Below are 21020 nucleotides of genomic sequence, written 5' to 3'. Positions count from 1 at the left end.
CACCATTATCCTGCTATGTATCGCACATTAAAATGTCAACTTGTCCAGAACACCACTAGGTGGCACTCTAACAAGAATGTTGCTACTAAATATTAACTGACTTTTTAATTCATTCTCTGGGTATGAATGTCACTGTCAAGGTCGGCATTTATTACATTTGAGAAGGTAATGATGGGCCAACTTCCTAAAGTGCTATAGCCTATGTGAAGTTGACCCAGCAATAATAAATGGATGGTGATATGCGATTGTAATTACCTTTCAAGTGCTACTGTCTTGTTCCCAACAAAATCACCGAAAATGTTTTTCCTCCCTTTTTCATTCATTTGCTCCAAGATAGGGATTCAAGCAATAAAAGCTAAATAACTACCAATATTACCAATTTCATGGGTCGGTTATTAAATTGTCTTTTAATTTCTCCATTAAAGTTTTGATTTGAAATCCTTAGATGCATCAGTATCATTGCCTGAATTGTTGGAATATTTTTCTTTTACACCTCTCTTTTGTTTCTGCTCTATCTTTCAAAAATATTTGAAGAGCTGGCAAATTAATTTCAAAAGCTTTATGCTATACAGCAAACATTTTTTTTGAGCTGCTGTAACATAAAGGGCACAAGCATGTTTAATGCCCCCAAAACCTTAAAGTGATGTCATCAAAATATTTGATGTGGAGGAGAAACTAAGAGGAGTGGCCAAAAATGAAGCACAGCAAAAGATTAGCTGGGCTGCTAGTTGAGAATGTCATATATGATGTCTATATGCCATCACTACATTCACAACCCCATCCTCAGCTAGGCATCTTCTAGGAGAGGGGAGAAGTCACACTGGAAAATGCCCCTCTAACCCTGAAGATGGTCAAACAAGGTGCAGAGATCATCTTGCAGATACATCCCTCTGTATCCCCCTGGCTTTCGTAGGTTGGCCACACTCCGAACTTATCCAACCTGCTGTGAACCCTTCCAGCAAATTCACATTTCCTACACTTGCTGGTAACTTGTTCCAAAGATTGGATTTTTTCTCCAAATGTTGCCAAAGGAGGGAGGTTTGGGGAGGAGCTAAGCAGCTGGAGGCATGGTTGCCACTGTGAGGCGAGAGAATGGGTGCACATGAGGTTGAAGTCATATGAATACAGAGTTTGGAAAAAGGTGAGGTTGCAGCACCGCACAAGGTTACTGAGATAAAGTCATGAGGAGGTGCTCAATCGAGAGGTGAAGAGGAATTATGAGAAAAGCCAACATAAAGGGGACTCCCAATGTCTTCTATAGGCATGTAACTAGTAAAGGATTGGCAAAAGAAGGAGTAGGGCCAATTGGGGACCTAAAAGGGAATTTATGCGTGGAGGCAGGGGGGCACACCTGAGGTATTAAACAAAGCTTTGCATCCCTCTTTACCCAGGAAATGGTGACACCCGAGGAAATTCTGTCCCTAGAAGGGTTCAAAATTGATGAGGAGGGAATGTTGAATAGACGGTCAATACTGAAAGCTGGCAAGGCACCGAATTGGCTGTGGTTCATCCAAGAATACCGAAGGTAGTGAGAATGGAATTTTCAGGGGTGTGGCCAGAATCTTACAATCTTCTTTCGACCGAGGAGTAGTGCCAGAGGACTGGAGAATTGCAAACATTACACCCTTGTTCAAAAATAGTTGTAAGGATAGCCCCAGCAATTAGTTGTGGGCAATCATCTCAAAACAATTATTCTGGAAAAATGTGGGTTGATTAGGAAGGGGCCGCATAGATTACTAAAGGGGAAATTGTGTTTAACTAGCTGGAGTTTTTTTTAAAAGAGGTAACAGAAAGGATGGATGAGGGTAATGCTGTTGATCTGGTATGCATTGACTTTCAGAAGACAATTCAGTACAGGGCCACACAACAAACTTCAGTCAGAGGGTGGTGAATCTGTGGAACTCTTTGCTGCAGAAAGCTCTGGAGGCCAAATTACTGAGTCTAGGACAGAGAAAGATAGGTTCTTGAAGGGGGAATCGGGGGTTATGGGGAGGAGGCAGGAAAATGGGGATGAAAACCATATCAACCATGAATGAAGGCGGAGCAGACTCGAAGGCCCAAATGGCCCAATTCTACTCGTCTTATGGTCTTAAAAGTTAGAGCTCATTGAATAAAAGGGACAGTGGCACCGTGGATGCAAAATTGGCTTATTAACAGTAAGTAGAGAATAATGGTCAATGGATATTTTTTGGGTTGGAAGAAAGTTTTTAGTGGTGTCCCCCAAGGGTCTATGTTGAGACTCTTGCTTTTCCTTACATATATTAATGATCTTGATCTTGGTATGCGGGGGCAATTTCAAAGTTTGCGAATGAGGCAAAACTTCTAAACTGAAGAGCCAATGTGAACTTCAAAAGGGCACAGGCAAGTTGGTGTGGTGGACAGATAGGTAGCAGATGAAGTTCAATGTGGAAAAGTATGAGATGATGCATTTTGGTAATCAGAACATGGGAGAGATATTGTACAATAAAGGGTAACATTCCTCAAGGGGTGTAAGAGCAGAGGGAGCTCAATGTATATGTGCATAGATCATTGAAGGTGACAGGACAGGTGGAGAGAATGGTTAATAAATCATGTATTGCGGGCATTATTAATTGGGGCATGGAATACAAGAACTTATATAAGACACTAGTTAGACCTCAGCTAGAATATTGTGCAGTTTTGGGCACAGCACTGTAGGAAGAATGTGATTACATTAGAAAGAGTGCAGAAGAGGTTTACAAGAATGGTTCCAGGGATGAGAAGCTTCAGTTATGAGAATAGGGGCTGGTTTAGCACAGTGGGCTAAACAGCTGGCTTGTAATGCAGAACATTGCCAGCAGCACGGGTTCAGTTCTCGTACCAGCCTCCCCGAACAGGTGCCGGAATCTGGCGACTAGGGGCTTTTCACAGTAACTTCATTGAAGCCTACTTGCGACAATAAGCGATTATTATTATTATTGTTAGATTGTGGAGGTTGGGATAGTTGAAAAGGAGGATAACTTGCCGGAAGTCCCGAAAAATTAATAGTCGATCGAGGACAGGAACGTGATACAATTAATGTAAGTACAGCATCAGTAACTAGGAAAATAATGGAACTAATGGTGCCTTAAAATGCCAGGAACAAGTGCAAAAATTAATCATAAAGGCTAATGGAATGCTGGCTTTTATATCTAGAGGATTGGAGTATAAAGACAAAGGTTATGCTGCAGCTATACTAAACCCTGGTTGGACCCCACTTAGAGTACTGAGAGTAGTTCTGGGCACCAAACCGTAGGAAGGAAATTTTGGCCTTGGAGGGAGTGTAGGTTTACAGAAATGGTACCTGGATTTACAGGGGTTGAGTTATGAGGAGAGATTACTCAAATTAGATTGCTCGAGTTGATAAATTTAGGGTGAAAGTATTCAAGATATTAACAGGTAAGGACAGTGTAGATAAAGATAAACTATTTCCATGGTTCGAGATTCTAAAACTCGGGGCCATGGTCTAAAAATTAGAGTCAGACTGTTCAGGGGAGATGTTAGGAATAACTTCTTCACTCAAAGGGTGATATTCTCCCATGAGCCAGAGTTGAAGCTAGAGCCGTTGATTTTAAATCTGAGATAGATAGATTTTTGTTAAGCAAAGATATTAAGGGATATGGGCCAACGGCAGGTGTATGGAGTTGGGTCACAGATCAGCCATGATCTCATTGAATGGGGGAACAGCTCGAGGAGCTGATTGACCTACCAGTGTTCCTATGACTGTTCTCCTTGGGACTTCCGGTTGCGGCTATGCAGGGGTAGGTCGCACGTTCGGCAGCTCCCGCCGTGAACGGACATTTGGGCCCTTTTGAGGAGCCCCAGCGGCACTTGGACGACGATTCCCGGTGTAGGAAGGCAGCAGTAAGGTTCCCCCAGCACTGCTTGGAGTGGACCAGGAGTGGAGCGGTCAAAAAAGTGATCTTGGAGAAGAGCAGAGAACGGGCGCGATAAAAGTAAGATGGCGGCAGGCGGAGACCAGGCAGCGTGGGTGCAATGGTTGCGGGAGCAGCAGGAGTTCCTGAAAAGCTGCTTTGCGGAGCTGAAAGCAAAGATGCTGGCCCCAATGAAAGCGTCGATTGAGAGGCTGTTGGAGACCCAGAAGGCTCAAGGGACGACGATTAGAGAGGTGCAGCAGAAAGCCTCTGAAAACGAGGATGAGATCCTGGGCCTGGCGGTGAAAGTGGAGGCGCACGAGGCGCTGCATAAAATGTGGCAGGAAACGTTTGAGGACCTGGAGAACAGGTCGGGGAGGAAGAATCTCCGGATTCTGGGTCTCCCTGAAGGTGTGGAGGGGTCCGACATCGGGGCATGTGTAGCCACGATGCGGAATACGCTAATGGACGCGGGAGCCTTCCCGAGGCCCCAGGAGCTGGATAGGGCTCAGAGTCCTGGCAAGGAGGCCAAAGGCAAATGAGCCGCCAAGGGCCGTAGTGGTGAGGTTTCACAGACAGAGAGTGCGTCCTGAGATGGGCGAAGAAAGAACGGAGCAGCAGGTGGGAGAATACGGAGATCCGCATCTACCAAGACTGCAGAGCTGGCCAAGAAGAGGGCAGGATTCAAACGGGCCAAGGCGGTTTGCCACCGAAAGGGGGTGAAGTTCGGGCTGTTGCAGCCAGTGCGATTGTGGGTCACTTTTCAGGACCGTCACCATTATTTCGATATGCCAGATGAGGCGTGGACCTTTATTCAGAACGTAAAATTGGACTCGAACTAATGACTTGCTGTGGGTTTTGGGAAAGCTGGGGAGTGGGAAGGGGTGATTGGATGTGATGTGTGTTTTAATGGGCTTGGGTATTGTTTTGGAGGGGCCACTCCTCGTGTTCGAAGGGGGGAGAGGGGGTCAGGAGGCCCTGGGTCGTTGGGAATTGGGGAGAGGCTGCAGGAAAAAGGAGCTGCGCCATGGGGCGGGGCTGGCCCAGGTAGAAAATCGCAGGCTTTTTTCCCGTGCAAAGAAGGGGGGGGCGTGGCCCGACGGGAGTGGCGGTGCCTATGGGGTGTCCGTATTGACTTGAAGGGGGAGGGGGTACTTTGACTGGGAATCCAAACGGGGGATCGATGGCAGAGGCGGGAGCGGCTGGAGTCAGCTGACTTGCGGGAGTGCAATGGGGCTAGACCGGTGGCCAGAGAGTTCTCTTTTTCTCCCATGTGTATAAGGCCTATTCACGGATAGACTTCTTTGTGGTGAGCAGGGCACTGATTCCAAGGGTGGAGGGAACGGAATATTCGGCCAGAGCGATTTCGGACCACGCCCCGCACTGGGTGGAGTTGAAGTTGGGGGAGGAAAGGGACCAGCGCCCGCTATGGTGCTTGGACGTGGGACTGTTGGCAGATGAGGTTTGTGGGCGGGTCTGGGGTGCATTCAGAGATACATAGAGGCCAATGATAATGGGGAAGTACCGGTTGGTGTGGTTTGGGAGGCTCTGAAAGCGGTGGTTAGGGGAGAGTTAATCTCAATTAGGGCTCCCAGGGAGAAGAGAGAGAGGACGGGGAGGTTGGTGGGGGAGATATTAAGGGTGGATAGGAGGTGTGCGAATTCCCCTGAAGAGGGGCTGCTGAAGGAGCGACGGAGCCTCCAAATGGAATTTGATTTATTGATCACGGGGAAAGCTGAGACTCAGTGGAGGAAGGTGCAGGGGGCAGTATATGAATATGGGGAGAAGGCGAGCCGGATGCTGGCGCATCAGCTATGCAAGAGGGAGGCGGCAAGGGAAATTGGAGGAATCAGGGACAGAGGGGGGGTAACACGGTGCGGAGTTCGGCTAAAATAAATGAGGTATTCCGGGATTTCTATGGGAACCTTATAAGTCAGAACCCCCGGGGGGGGGGGGGGGGGTGCTGCTGGTGACAACCTTCGGCGAGGGAGGAAGGGATTCTCCCCCCGACAGTGTCTCGGGCGCTGATCTCGCTGATCCTTAAGCGGGACAAGGACCTGCTGCAGTGTGGCTCGTACAGGCCGATCTCGCTCCTTAATGTAGATGCCGCAAAGGTCCCAGCCATGAGGATTGTGTCCCGGGAGTGATACACGAGGACCAGACTGGGTTCGTGAAGGGCAGGCAGTTAAATGCAAATGTGCGGAGGCTCCTGAATGTGATCATGATGCCCTTGGAGGGGGAGGCAAAAGTGGTGGCGGCAATGGATGCGGAGAAGGCCTTTGATCGGGTGGAGTGGGAGTACCTATGGGAAGTGCTTGGCAGGCTTGGGTTCGGGGAGGGGTTCAGATGGTGAGTCAAACTGTTATACCAGGCCACGGTGGCGAGCGTATTTATGAACCAGCGGAGATCAGAATATTTTAGGTTGTACCGTGGACGAGGCAGGGTGCCCCCTGTCCCCTCTGTTGTTTGCTTGGCAATTGAGCTGTTGGCCATGGCGTTGAGGGAATCTAGAAACTGGAGGGGGTTGGTCCGGGGAGGGGAGGAACATCGGGCCTCGTTGTATGCTAATGACCTGCTTTTGTACATCGCAGATCCAGTGGAGGGGATGGTAGAGGTCATGCGGATCCTTAGGGAGTTTGGGGACTTCTCAGGCTACAAGCTTAACGTGGGAAGATTGAGCTCTTTGTGGTGCATGCGAGGGGCCAGGAAAGGGGGCTGGAGGAGCTGCCGCTTAAGAGGGCGGAGAAGAGTTTCTGATATTAGGGTATCCAGGTGGCCAGGAGTTGGGGGGCCCTGCATAAGCTTAATTTGGCGTGATTGGTAGACCAGATGGAGGAAGACTTTAGGAGATGGGAGGCAGGGTGCAGTCCATTAAGATGACAGCCCTCCCTAGGTTCCTGTTTGTGTTCCAGTGCCTGCCCATCCTCATCCCAAGGCCTTTTTTAAGTGAGTAAGCAGGAGCATTATGGGGTTTGTATGGGCAAGTAAGACCCCGAGGGTCAAGAGGCTGTTTCTGGAGCGTAGTTGGGACGGGTGGGCTGGCGCTACCGAACCTGTGTAGTTATTAATGGGCAGCCAATGTGGCAATGATCCGGAAATGAGCAATGGAGGGAGAGGGGGTGGCGTGGAAAAGATTAGAGGCGGCGTCATGCGTGGGCAGTGGCTTGGGAGTGCTGGTGACGGCACCTTTGCCGCTACCGCCGACGCGGTACACCACGAGCCCAGTGGTGGCGGTGACACTGAGGATCTGGGGGCAGTGGAGACGGCACAGGGGTGAGTTGGGGGCCTCAATTTGCTCCCCAATACAGAATAATCATAGGTTTGCACCGGGCGGGATAGATGGCGGATTCCGAAGCTGGCATCAGGTGGGAATTAAAAGGATGGGGGACCTATTTATCGACGGGGCTTTTGCTAGCCTGGGGGCGCTGGAGGAGAAATTTGCGTTACCCCCCGAAAACGCTTTTAGGTACATGCAGGTGAGGGCGTTTGTGAGAAGGTAAGGGAATTTCCGCTGCTTCCCGCACGGAGGATTCAGGACAGGGTGACCTCGGGTGTATGGGTGGGAGAGGGCAAGGTCTCGGCGATCTATCAGGAGTTGCAGGAGGCGGAGGAAGCCTCGGTGGAGGAGCTGAAGGGCAAGTGGGAGGAGGAGCTGGGCGAGGAACTGGATGAGGGCTTGTGGGCGGAGGCCCTGGGCAAGGTTAACTCCTCGTCTTGCGCCAGACTTGGCCTGTTCCAATTCAAAGTGGTTCACAGGGCACATATGACAGGGGCGAGGATGTGCAAGTTTTTTGGGATGGAGGTCAGATGTTTGAGGTGCTCGGGGTGCCCAGCAAATCACGCTCATATGTTCTGGGCATGCCCAGCGCTAGAGGGGTTCTGGAGGGGCTTCGCAAAGTCTTGGACACTCGGGTAAAACCGAGCTGGGGGATAGCAATATTCGGGGTATCAGATGAGCCGGGTGTACAGGAGCTGAAAGAGGCCGGAGTTCTGGCCTTTGCGTCCTTGGTAACCTCCGCGGAGAAGGATCCTACTAATGTGGAGGGATGCGAAACCCCCAAGCGTGGAGGCTTGGATTAATGACATGGCAGGGTTCATCAAGTTGGAGAGGATAAAGTTTGCCTTGCGAGGGTCTGTGCAGGGGTTCTCCAGGCGGTGGCAACCGTTCCTAGACTTTCTCGTGGGTCAAGAGCAGCAGCAACCCGGGGGGGGTGGGGTTGGCTTGTTTTTATTATTGTAAGGGGCGTTTGCCCCATTTTTGTTCTTAGTTTGTTAGATAGTTTAATGTTTAATGGTTTAAGTTGTTGGAGGGGATGGAATAATTTCTATTTTTCTTATGTATATTTTCTTTCCTTTTTGGAGTGTTTTGTAAAAATTTATTGAAAACCTTGAATAAACATATTTATTTAAAAAAAAAAGACTTCTCCTTGGAGAGAAGAAGGCTAAGAGCAGGTTTTTTTTAATAAACATTTTATTGAGGTATTTTTTGGTATTATAACAACAACACAATAAACATTGTACATGAAACTATAAACATAGTGCAAAGGCCGTCTCCCTCCCTTTCAAGTCCCACCTTTATTAACCCCCTACTCTGACAATTAGTTTTCCGCAAAGAAGTCGACGAACGGTTGCCACCTCCGGGCGAACCCTAACAGTGATCCTCTCAAGGCGAACTTGATTTTCTCCAAACAGAGAAAGCTAGCCATGTCCGATAGCCAGGTCTCCGATTTCGGAGGCTTTGAGTCCCTCCAAGCTAATAGTATCCGTCTCCGGGCTACCAGGGGAAGCAAAGGCTAGAACGTCTGCCTCTTTCTCCTCCTGGATTCCCGGGTCTTCCGACACCCCGAAAATCGCCACCTCTGGACTTAGCGCCACCCTTGGTTTTTAACACCGTGGACATGACATCTGCAAACCCCTGCCAAAATCCCCTAAGCTTCGGACATGCCCAGAACAAGTGAACATGGTTCGCTGGTCCTCCCGCACATTTTGCACACCAGTCTTCCACCCCAAAGAATCTGCTCATCCGGGCCACTCATGAACCCGGTGAACGACCTTAAATTGTATCTGGCTGAGCCTGGCACATATTGCGGATGCGTTGACTGTACTCAACGCGTCCGCCCATAGACCATCCTCTATCTCTCCTCCCAGCTCCTCCTCCCACTTGCGCTTCAGCACCTCGGTCTAAGTCTCCTCTGACCCCATAAATTCCTTGTAAATGCCAGAGACGCTCCCTTTTCCCACCCACCCTCTGGAAACTACCCTGTCCTGAATCCCCCTTTAGCGGTAGGAGTGGGAAGGTTGACACCTGTTTACGTAGGCAGTCCCGCACCTGCAGATACATGAATTTGTTTCCACTTGCCAACCCAAACTTCTCCTCCAGCGCCCTCATACTCTGAAAGCTCCCCTCTATGAACATATCCCCCATCCTCCCAATCCCTGCTCACCGCCATATCCGAAACCCCCCAACCATACTTCCCGGGACAAACCGGTGATTTATTACAGATTGGGGACCAGACCGATGCTCCCACATGTCTCCTCCATTGCCCCCAGACTCAGGTCCGTCACCACCCCGGGGCTAGTGGAGTACTGTGCCGGCGGGAACGGCAGAGGTGCAGTTACCAGTGCCCCCAAACTGGTGCCCTTGCATGAAGCTACCTCCATACGCTCCCATGCCGTCCCCTCCCTCACCACCCACTTCCTGATCATGGCTATATTCGCTGCCCAGTAACAGTTACTAAAATTTGGCAGCGCCAGCCCGCCCTCTCCCCAACTCGGCTCAGACATTACCTTCCTTACCCGCGGGGTCTTGCCCGCCCAAACAAAGCCACCCATCACTTTGCAAACCCGTTTAAAAAAGGACCACGGAATACAGATGGGGAGACATTGAAACACGAACAGGAATCTCGGGAGGACCGTCTGCACCCTCCCAGCTAATGACAACGGTCCTATCTCGGAAAATTGTCCTTCATTTGGTCTACTAGCCGAGCCAGATTTAATTTATGCAGCCGGTCTACCGCACCACTTGAATGCCTAGGTACCTAAAGCATCCCCTATTAATCAAAACGGCAGCTTCCCCAATCGCCTCTCCTGTCCCCTCGCCTGGACCGCAAACATCTGCTAAGAGCAGGTTTGATAGAGACATGCACTGTAAATTCTATGATCTATGAGATGTTCAAAATCAGAAGGGGGCTGGACAGTAGATGGGGGGGGGGGGGGGGGGGGAGTCTGTTCCCACTCATAAATGGATCAAGAACAAGAGGGCACAGATTTAAAGTGATTTGCAAAAGAAACAAATGTGATTTGAGAAAATTATTTTTCACACAAGTGGCTCGGGTCTGGAATGCACTACCTGGAAGTGTGGTGGAGGCAGGGTCAATTGAGGCATTCAAGAGGGCATTGGATGAATATTTGAATAGAAATAATGTGCAAGGGTATGGGAAATGGCACTGAGCCATGATTCTCATTGGCAGAACTGGTGCACAGATAATGGGCAAATGGCCTCCTGTGCTGTAACAGTTGTGATTCTGCGAAGACCATTGCTGGAATGCTCTGGCTTTGCCCAATGGAAGAAGAGAGGAACCAAGCAACGGCTTAAAAGTGAAAGGCTAGTGGTACTTTTGGAAACCAAAGGGAACCTGGAAATGGACAATTGGTAAGGATATGGCTTAAGGGATTATTTAAAGGTTTGATGGTAGTCATATTTGAAGGAAAGGAGATATCGCTTGAGGTGAGGGTTCCATTTCCAGTGTCGGCTATCATTTGAGTGGTCAGTGGCTTATTGAGAATAGAGTCAAGGAATAGGGACTTGTAAAGGTGAGTTTAGGGAGTAAATGGAGAGGATGGTTGGAGAGAAGCTACAGAAACATAGTGGTTCAGAGCTCAGGCAGAGATCATAGGACCTTAGGACGTAGAAGCAGGCCATTCGGCCCATCCAAGTCTGTTCCACCATTCGATGAGATCATGACTGATCTTGAAATGATAATCTTCAGCTCCACTTTCTGGCCTTATCCCCATCACAATTTAGATTTTTCGAGGGCTACTTGATTGGGGGAGGGCCCGCAACTCTTCGGAGCTTCTTTTTCATTTTCACTGACTCCTTTATTAGGTTAGCTCTCTTCAGCATTCCTTGGTTTTGTTCTACCAAATTCCAGTTTCCTTCCCTTCAATAAGTGAATACGGACAAACCTGTCGATACTGATTTCCAATGGTTAAAATGTGTAAGTAGAGCAATGCGGACAACTTAACTTTGTGGCATCAAGCTAACCATTCGATAACAAATGGCTTAATTCATATATACCATTTAAATTTTTCCAAGCTAATGTACCCATTGATATGATCATCCATTGAATGAGGCATAGATTGGAACCCTTTAGTGCAGAAGCACCCTAGTTACGCTAAAGAGGTGGTGAAGTGCCCAACTGTACCCTAATGCCATATTTTTTTTACAATGGACATTGAAAATTTCTGTACACAAAAATAGAAACTGTCTGTCCAAAATAACTTTAAAACATTTCCCCAGGCTCACAGACTAGGTGACGCCATAATCCTGTTGCAACACTTTAACAAAAAGAGTTCTATAATGAATTTAATCTTTAAATCAAAGGCACAGCAATGACTGAGAAATTTTCCCCATTTTATGCAAATGTATACCAGGCAGAGTGGGAAGAGTATTTCAAATGTCTCTGATTTCCTCTGTTACTAGAATTTATGGTGATATGCATCACTGTAATTACACAAGGGGTTAATGTAAATACACTACGACCAAGTAACCACTAGAGGGAGCACCAGAGACGTCATGACATGCAAACATACAGCTAATGAACACATAGAATAGGACACGACCAATGGGCAGTCAAGACACCCAGAGGTGACACTACCACAAGGGGGCATTACACAACCCATACATAATGACAGGGCACACATGCTCTGTCTCTTTCCACAGGTGACACTTAGAGAGTAGCACAGGGACAGATCAGAAGCATCACACCCACCACGTGGTTTAGAGCAGACTGGTTAGTTAGACTGAGTTACCATAGCAAGATTAGCAGGAGAGTCGAACTCATAGAGAACTGTGCTAATGGTTCAATAAATCACATTGAACTTACTTCAAAGTCTGGAGTATCTTTTGGTCAAAGCTGCATCGAGTTGCAGCCTGTGTTATCCCAGAGAACATAACACAACAGAATTATTTTCATTTTTTTCCTTGGGATGTAGTCATTGTTGGTTAGGCCAATGTATGTTGTCCATGCCTAATCCCTGGGCTGCTGCCGTGAACTGATTTGGCCCCATGTGGTGTAGTTACATGCGCAGTGCTGTTGGGGAGGGAGTTCCAGGATTTTGACCCAGCACAGTGAAGGAACGGTGGTATTGTTCCAAGCCAGGATGGTGTATGGCTTGGAGAGGAATTTGCAAGTTGTGGTGTTCCCATACATCTGCAGCCCTTGTCCTGGGGGACTCCTCGGAAGTCCCCTTATGTGGTCTGCATAGGAATTGCCTCGTATGTTTCAAATTCCGTGAGATAATTCCCCTGTGCCTAGAACCTACAAAACCCTTGATTTAATATTGGAGACTTTGGATGGTTCCGACTCGCTCCCAGGAAAATATTAGAAGAATTAAAACCTGTTCTAATTCCTGGGTAACTATACTAGTGACACCCGGACTTCCCACAGCACTCCCCAACAACCTGCCCCCTCACGACTACACCCCTGACTACCCACCCTGATGGCCCACCCTACCCCCTCACCCACTTAACCATACACTGTTACTGTTTCTCCCTAGTTTATCAAAGTGACTTTTAAACAAAGGGAGACATAAACTGTAAAAAAAGGGTGCTCCTACAGTACAAGTGAAGGATTCCTGGAGCAGGTACAGTTGTCAGGTGGCCCAGGTTGGAAGTCTGGGCAAGAAATGGGGAGTGCGAGGTGGCTTGCCAAAGCCCTCTTCCCCCATTTATCAGAAACACAGTGCCCTCAGACACAACTCCCCCTACCGTGAACACCAAAACTCTCTCTATCTCCCTCTTCCCCCCCACCCCCCGCTCAAATACAGAGCAAAAGCAGCCAAACATGTTATGGGTATTCGAAAGAACACACGGGGAAAACACAACACAATATCCCAACGAACCCAACCATAACTTCAAACAACTTAATCCAAACTCCGTTCCAATCTTCAGCCTTCACAAACGCCTCCGCCTCTTCTGTGTCAAAGGAGTTGTAAGTTACCCTCTGCCTCGCCGAGTAGACCAACCCGAACACTACACCACTCTTCTAGAGCATTGTCTTCTCCTTGTTAAAGGCCGTGCACTGCCTAGCCAGCTACATCGTGACATCCTGGTATATGTGAATACCACGGCTTTCCCACCTCGTCTCCCAGTTCTGCTTGGCCCATCTTAAGACCTTCTTCGCCCGATACCTGCTAAAGCAGGCTTTCATTGACCTTGGTGGCTCATTCGCCCTTGGCTTTAGCAGATGAACTGAGACAGAGGTGAAGTTGAGCGATCTTCACTGAGGTGGAAATAAGTGGTCTTCAGGATGACACTCCTACCTTGGAAGCATATTGGGATCAAATATAACGTCACGGTTGCAAACAGACTGAAAAGGAATAGGGGTGGGGTTTGTAGCTAAGAAAAGGAGTTTGGATTGAGGACCAAAAACAATGGCTCGAGTCTTCACAATATTGAGTTGGGAGGGAATTTCTGTTCTTGTGCTGGAGGTCAGTCTCAATGCTGGATGTCAGTACTTCAAAGAATATTCACACCATAGAAGTTCCAGGCAATGATCATCTCCAAAAAGGGAATATTAAACCATCACCCCATGACATTGAATGCCATTACTATCACTGAATTCCCTGCTGTCAGTATCCTAGGGATTACCATTGACCAGAAACTGAACTGAATAACCATATAAATACTGTGGCTCCTTGAGCAGGTAAGGGGCAACAAATCCTATGAGGAGTAACTCACCTCATGACTCCCCAAAAGCTGTCCACCATCTACAAGCCAAATGTCAGGCGTGTGAAGGAATACTCCCCACTTGCCTGGATGAGTGTAGCTCCAGCAGCACTAAAGAAGCTCAACACTACCCATGACAAAGCAGCCCGCTTGATTGGCACCTCTTTAACAAACATTCACTCCCTCTACCACTGACGCACAGTAGCAGCAGTGTGTACCATCTACAAGATGCGCTGTAGGAACTCATCAAGGTTCTTTCGGCAGCACTTTCCAAATCCACGACCACTACCATCTCGAAGGACAAGGGGAGCAGATTCTTGGGAACACCACCACTTGGAAGTTCCCATGTAGCTTGGTCACTCACCATCCTGACTTGAAAAATGTATCACTGTTCCTTCACTGTCGTTGGGTCAAAGTCCTGGAACACCCTACCTAACAGCACCGTGGACCGTGGGTGTACCTACACCATATGGACTGCAGCGGTTCAAGAAGACAGCTCACTACCACCTTCTCAAGGGCAATTAGGGATGGGCAACAAATGCTGGTCGAGCCAGTAATAACTGTATCCAGTGAATGAATTTCTCAGAAAAGATAATTTATCTCAGCTCTGCATAAATACGATGAATCGTTGATGTCCCAACATAGATCCTTGCAGGGCACCACTATTCATATCTTGTCAGTTGTACTTGTCCGTTATTCTTACTCTACCTCCTGCTGCTGAACCAATTTCCTAACCAGATCAATCATTGTCTTTGATTCCATAGGTTTCGCATTTAGCTAACAGCCTCTTGTGAGAGATTTTTCTGGAAGTACACATGAGGAACATTCATAGGCACTTTCCAGTCCACTATTTTAGTTAACTCCTCAAAATTCAGTTTGGTTCTTCGGGCATAATATGTATTCAGTTATTCTATTCTTAATTAGTCTCCACCATTTTTGATTGCTAAACAGTAGACAGACCAGGTTTACAACTATGCTCTACCTGTGAAGAATGCCTTGGGAGAGCTAAAGCTTCAAAACATCTTCTGATCTGCATGTTTTTGGGTGACAGTTTAATTAATAATGCTAGAATATCATTGTTTTCCCAAACATAGCCCGAATTTTCCTGCTGTTCTCGCTAGCGGGATCTTTCAGCCCTGTTGATGGCGAACCACCTGCCACGGGTTTCACGGTGGCAGGCAGGTGAATAGAATGAGAAACACTGTTGGTAATGGGGGTGGGAAATTAGAAGATAAATGGCGGCCGCCTCCTCTGCTGCAAAATAGGCTGCGTGGGGGTGTGGAAAACCCCACCCATTGTAGTTGACTGCTGAAAACGAGCCCCACAATTTGTTAAAATTCTATTAGATGAATGCCTGCCTGGCATCAAAGTTATGTTGCGTTTCTGGTCTATTTGTGCCTCAAGTATGGTATTCGCAGTAGATTGAAAACAGGTCACTTGATTACATTCTGACTGGGAATTGCCCTGAGAAAAGCTAAAAAAGATGGAGGAGGCAAAATATGAACATCAGTTTTGTGATCAAGTTCAATTGATTGGTATTTATTGTCACATGTACTGAAGTATTGCAGTGAACCATTGACTTAATGTAGATTCATGCAGTTCATTTTGAATTTACAGGAAATTACAAATTCAGTTTTGTGCATCCATTGCATAAAACATTGAAATTATGAAAGGGAGGCATGAAAAATCTACTTGAAAACCTGCCAGCATTGCAAGAGATTATAGTTATGAAAATAGGCTCAAAATCGGGGCTTTAATCTCAAGGTTTGGAGGATCTAATTGATGGTGGCATCGTGATAATGTCACTGGACTGGTAATCCAGATGCCCAAGCTAAAGCTCGGAGGGCATGGTTTAAATCCCACGGTGGCAGCTGGTGGATTTTAAATTCCATTAATAAATCTGGAATGGAAAACCATAAAATTATCATTGGTCATAAACCCATTTGGTTCATTAATGCTATTTAGGGAAGTTTACACATTCTGCTGTCCTTACTTGGTCTGGCCTACATGTGACTCCAGGCGCACATCAATGTGGTTGACTCTTGATTGCCCTCCCAGCAAGCCACTGAGTTCAAGGGCAATTAGAGATGGGCAACAAATGCTGGCCTTCACGGGGGCATGCACATCGTTTGAAAGAATAAATTAAAAGAACATAAAGATTTACAAAATTATGAAGATTTGGAAAGATTGTTTCCACTTGTTGGCAAAGCATTAACAAGCAGGTATAAACAAAAATGCATCCATACAGAATAATTTGAACAAAGACTGCCTGAGTGTCTACTCAGGTATATATGATATATGGGTGGCGCAGTGGGTAAGCCCTGCTGCCTCACGGTGCTGAGGTTCCAGGTTCGATCCCAACTCTGGCTCACTGTCCGTGTGGAGTTTGCACATTCTCCCCGTGTTTGCGTGCGTTTCGCCCCCACAACCCAAAGATGTGAAGGCTAGCTGGATTGGTCATGCTAAATTGTCCCTTAATTGGAAAAAATGAATTGGGTACTCTAAATTTATTTAAAAAAAACAAAGGTATATATGATGGCAAAGTAATTGGCTAATTATTTGAAAACGAAAAAGGTAGATAAATTAGATTTGATAACTCCATTCCGAGAGCAATTCTCAAGCAGCACGAGTTGAAAGGTTATCTTTGTCATTTTGTCGTTCAGTTAATTCCTTCAGAAGTATATCATTACCAATGTTCATTTTACATTCTGGCATTAGGTTATCTATTCTGGCACCAATCTACATAGTGCAATGTGGTATAAATAAATGCCTTTCAGGTGCATTGAGGCAATAGTTTGTGTGTAAATGTTTTTTTGAACTTTTTGTATTTCCCACCTCATGACGTAGCTTGTCACTTTAATAGTTTGCTTGGGTTCTAATAGTTACATTATTCAATATGTAACTTAAATTTTTTTTTGTTGCATCATCACTGACTTTATCTTTCAAAGTTTTTCAAAATTTCTTTGCCGATCCTAGTTAATAATTACATAGTTAATATTTGTCACTTTGATCTCTGTTAGATTGTGAAAAATACCATTCTTGATTGTCACTCGATGCTATTTATTACTGAACATCTTCAGTATAAACTCCCAGCCAGACCTAAGGCTTTTAAACAAATCTTATGCAGCGAAGTCTTAACAGTGGTTAAGACCTGATAAATCCCTGGGCTTTTGTTAACAATGACCTCTGCCCATGCCAAATCGGCTTGGAGTCTTGGCATGCACCCTCCATATCAGCTAGCAGTTTGATCCTCTGTTGATCTAGCACTGTTTCCGTTTAGTGTCACTGCTGCAGTAGTAACTGGTAGTGAATGCAACATGGATCTGCCTTCAAGTTTTAAGCTCAGAAAATAATAAATCCCTTGTATCAGGTAGTTTAACAGAAATAGATGTTTCACAGTAATGGATGTGATGAAAATTGGCCAGTAATGAGATTTGATATGGGGTCATTTGAAAATATAATGCTTAGTCTGGTTCTATTTATGCTTCTCTGTTTCTAATGAAATATTTAAGATAGAGATAACCCTAGAACTTTCATGAATTACCACTTGTTTAGAATGTTTCCTTTCCTTATCATGCTAATTGTCTATTTAAATTAAAACATCACAAAAACCCAGAAGTTCATTCTTGTCTTATTACAACCTTATTGTTTCACAAATTTTGGGTCTGTTAGATATTGCCTCAGATTCAGTGTCCCTATTCACTCTGTTGACAAGTTCTCTGCCTCATAAGGAATTTGCTTTTAGTGTCCAATAGCTGGCCATGTGATAGCAGGATCTGTGGCGATAGTGTCTTGGAAACTCTTCCAGCCAAATGCGCAGCCGAAGACTTGACGTCGACTTCATTTCTTTTTTTTGAATATTGGTGTCTAATGCTTCCCAATTTGCCCCTACCTTCTATGAGTGAAAGTAACACATTGTTTGGCCAATTAGAATTCCCGCTGAGTCCAGTAAAGGAAGCCATCCTAACATTACATCTAGTTTCCTTTTGGCAAGTGAGCCACATTGTCTTAACTTATGTCATATAAGAATCTGGATCCAATCCCCACACTCTGAAAACCCGTATAGTGTCGGAAGTTAAGCTCTAGTTCAAAATAACAGTATCTTAATGTAAATTAGGCCCTAAGCACTGGAATATCCACCCTAAACATCTTTGCCTCTCATAATAATAATCTTTATTATTGTCGCAAGTAGGCTTACATTAACACTACAATGAAGTTACTGTGAAAATCCCACAGTCGCCACATTTCAGCACCTGTTTGGGTACACTGAGGGAGAATTCAGAATGCCCAATTCACCTAACACTCACATCTTTCAAGACTTGTGGGAGGAAATCGGAGATCCGGAGAAATCCCACGCAGACACGGGAAGATGTGCAGACTCCGCATAGACAGTGACCAAAGCGGGAATCTAACCCGGGATTCTGGCGCTGTGAAACAGTGCTAACCACTGTGCTACCATGCTACCCCGTCTCCTTCAAGTTGCTTCTTAAAACCAATGTTTTCGATCATCTATCTTAAAATCTTGTGGCTCAGATTCTGCCTGATTACAATCCTGTGGAGCACTTTGGCGGGCTTTGCTAACTAAAAGGCACTTCATAAAAATGCAAGCTCTTAATCAAGTTCCTCTTGACCAAATAGGTAAATATTTATGGTATTTATTATTTCAAAATGAATGAATGAAAATTGCTTATTGTCACAAGTAGGCTTCAAATGAAGTTACTGTGAAAAGCCCATTGTCGCCACATTCCGGCGCCTGTTCGGGGAGGCTGTACGGGAATTGAACCTGTGCTGCTGGCCTTGTTCTGCTTTACAAGCTAGCTGTCTAGCCCACTGTGCTAAACCAGCCCCAGACACTGATTGAGAATTGAATATATTTTGGTTTTCACAGGGATTTAGGAAAAAGATTAATTTGCTATATTTGGGGGAATGACAGACTTGTAATTCCTGCTAAACCACAATTTGGAAAGAAAATATGTGGTAACTATTTCCTTGTTGGACAATATGGTGGCGCAGTAGTTAGCACTGCTGCCTCAAGGTGCCGAGGACCTGGGTTCGATGCCGGCCCCGGATAACTGTCCGTGTAGAGTTTACACATTCTCCCCATATCTGCATGGGTCTCACCTACACAACACAATAATGTGCAACGTAGGTAGATTGGCAACGCTAAATTGCCCCTTAATTGGGGGAAAAAAGAATTGGGTACTCTAAATTTTTTTTAAAAACCCAAACTATTTCCTTGTTTAAAGAAGTTATATTTGATCATTTCTGAAGACAATACTATTAAACATAGAACATACAGTGCAGAAGGAGGCCATTCGGCCCATCGAGTCTGCACTGGCCCATTTAAGCCCTCACTTCCACCCTACCCCCATAACCCAATAACCCCTCGTAACCTTTTTGGACACTTAAGGGCAATTTAGCATGTCCAATCCACCTAACCTACACGTCTTTGGACTGTGGGAGGAAACCGGAGCACCCGGAGGAAACCCACACAGACACCGCTCCGCACAGGCAGTGACCCAGCGGGGAATCGAACCTGGGACCCTGGCACTGTGAAGCCACCGTGCTAACCACTGTGCTACCGTGCTGCCCAAGCAGCCTTGGAATTGATTTCATAGTTGTGTTGTCCATACCCAATTCTTCAGTTTCTTCAAAATCCTTAGCTGAACCAGCTAGTCCCCAAGGAAGCACCCATCAGTAGCTGCCAGAATGTTTCTTAGCACAGATGCCTGAATGGCTGCGGTCTTCTGTATTCCTGAATTTTAATCATTGTCAATCTGTTTCTTTTTTATAGATAGCACAGGCGAACATTCAGCCCTGTCCAGCTCAAACAATCAAGTTAATCCCACTCTCCGAGTCATTCCCAATATCCCTGTAATTTTTTCCCCATTTAAGCACTTACTCAATTCACCGTTGTTACTTATTATTAAATTTGCTTCCACTGTTATTTGTTTCTGCCCTGTTCCAGTTGCCTTGCCTCTTTTCCAGTATGTTGACCAGTGGTGTCGTTTTTTGCTATGGCAAAAATAACTGGAAAATGTCATCAACTTAGTTTCCAATTTCCATCCTTCCCTCATCTTCATGTGGTTCATCTCTAACTCTCACCTCTCTCCTTGTCATCTGTCTCCAGCTCAGTGGATTGGCTACCAGCTAATAGCTAGTATTAAGATATTGACTCCGATGGCTACCTTAGTTACACTTCCTTCCACCTAGTCTGTGCAAGGAGTCTTCCAATCTCGCAGTAGCTCAGTCTCTATTGTATCTGTTCTGACAGTTCCCCCTTTTATACTAGTGATTTTGATACATCCTTTTCCTAAACTGAGGATTCCAAGCATCCCCCTACCCCACCAAAACCATGTCTGACATTGCCCTCAACTATGACCATTCCAGTTTATATACTTCTGCTCTCGCCCCTTCACAATCTCCCAGAACCACATTTGGGCTCCTCTTTGTCATCACCTCTCATTACCCCACTAGCCTCCACGTTCCATGGATCATCCTCTGCCGTTTCCATTCTCCGTAGTATTTTTGTTTGTAGGAGCAGGAAAACTGACATCTGCTTCCCAAAGCTGAAGGCCTCAAACACAGTCTTCAGCAATTCACTTGCACTTCTGTCACTTTGGTTTGCTGTATCCATTGCTTACAATTAGGCCTCTACATTGGGGAGATCAAATGCAGATTTGGCAACTGCTTTGTGATGCATTACCATTCAGTTTGCAAGTGTGACTAAGCTTTCGGTCATTTGCAATTTTAATTCTTCACACCACTTCCACTCCACACTGTCGTCCTGATTCTACATGTTCCAATGAAGCTCAACATAAAGTTGCTCACAATATCCCAGATGGGAATTTCCAGCATAACTTTTGTTCTGTTTTTGTAAAAGGTTCACTATTTTATATAATTTATTAACTAGTTTGTTAACCTGTCTTGCCTTCAAATATATAATATTTTTTCTTTTTCATTGCAGTTCTACAAGCATGTGGTACAGAGTGTGGAAAAGTTTATTCAAAGGGTAAGAATTTATATTGAGTTCATAATTGATATATGAAACTTTAGTGCTTAATTGGGTGCTTGGGTATATTTGTAACTCATTTTATACCAGATGAAACTTTGATTCTATAATATATCTTAATCAGTTTTTGAGGCAACTTGCTGACAACATGAGAGTCCTTAGATCCTCTTTCCATTTTTTTTGTCTG

At 45.8% G+C, this 21020-nt stretch overlaps 1 protein-coding gene across 1 annotated transcript in view; it reads left to right on the top strand.

Annotated features, from left to right (window-relative positions):
• tiam2a (TIAM Rac1 associated GEF 2a) overlaps positions 1-21020 on the top strand; it is a 214871-nt gene that overhangs the window by 62025 nt on the left and 131826 nt on the right. The window contains 1 exon segment of the mRNA XM_072507711.1: positions 20789-20833. Within this exon segment, the coding sequence (XP_072363812.1) occupies positions 20789-20833 (45 nt within the window).

The sequence above is a fragment of the Scyliorhinus torazame genome, chromosome 1, assembly GCF_047496885.1.
Source record: "Scyliorhinus torazame isolate Kashiwa2021f chromosome 1, sScyTor2.1, whole genome shotgun sequence".
In the NCBI taxonomy this organism is placed as follows: domain Eukaryota; kingdom Metazoa; phylum Chordata; class Chondrichthyes; order Carcharhiniformes; family Scyliorhinidae; genus Scyliorhinus; species Scyliorhinus torazame.
The sequence above is the reverse complement of the archived record's forward strand: the minus strand, read 5'-3'. Positions and strand labels throughout refer to the sequence as shown.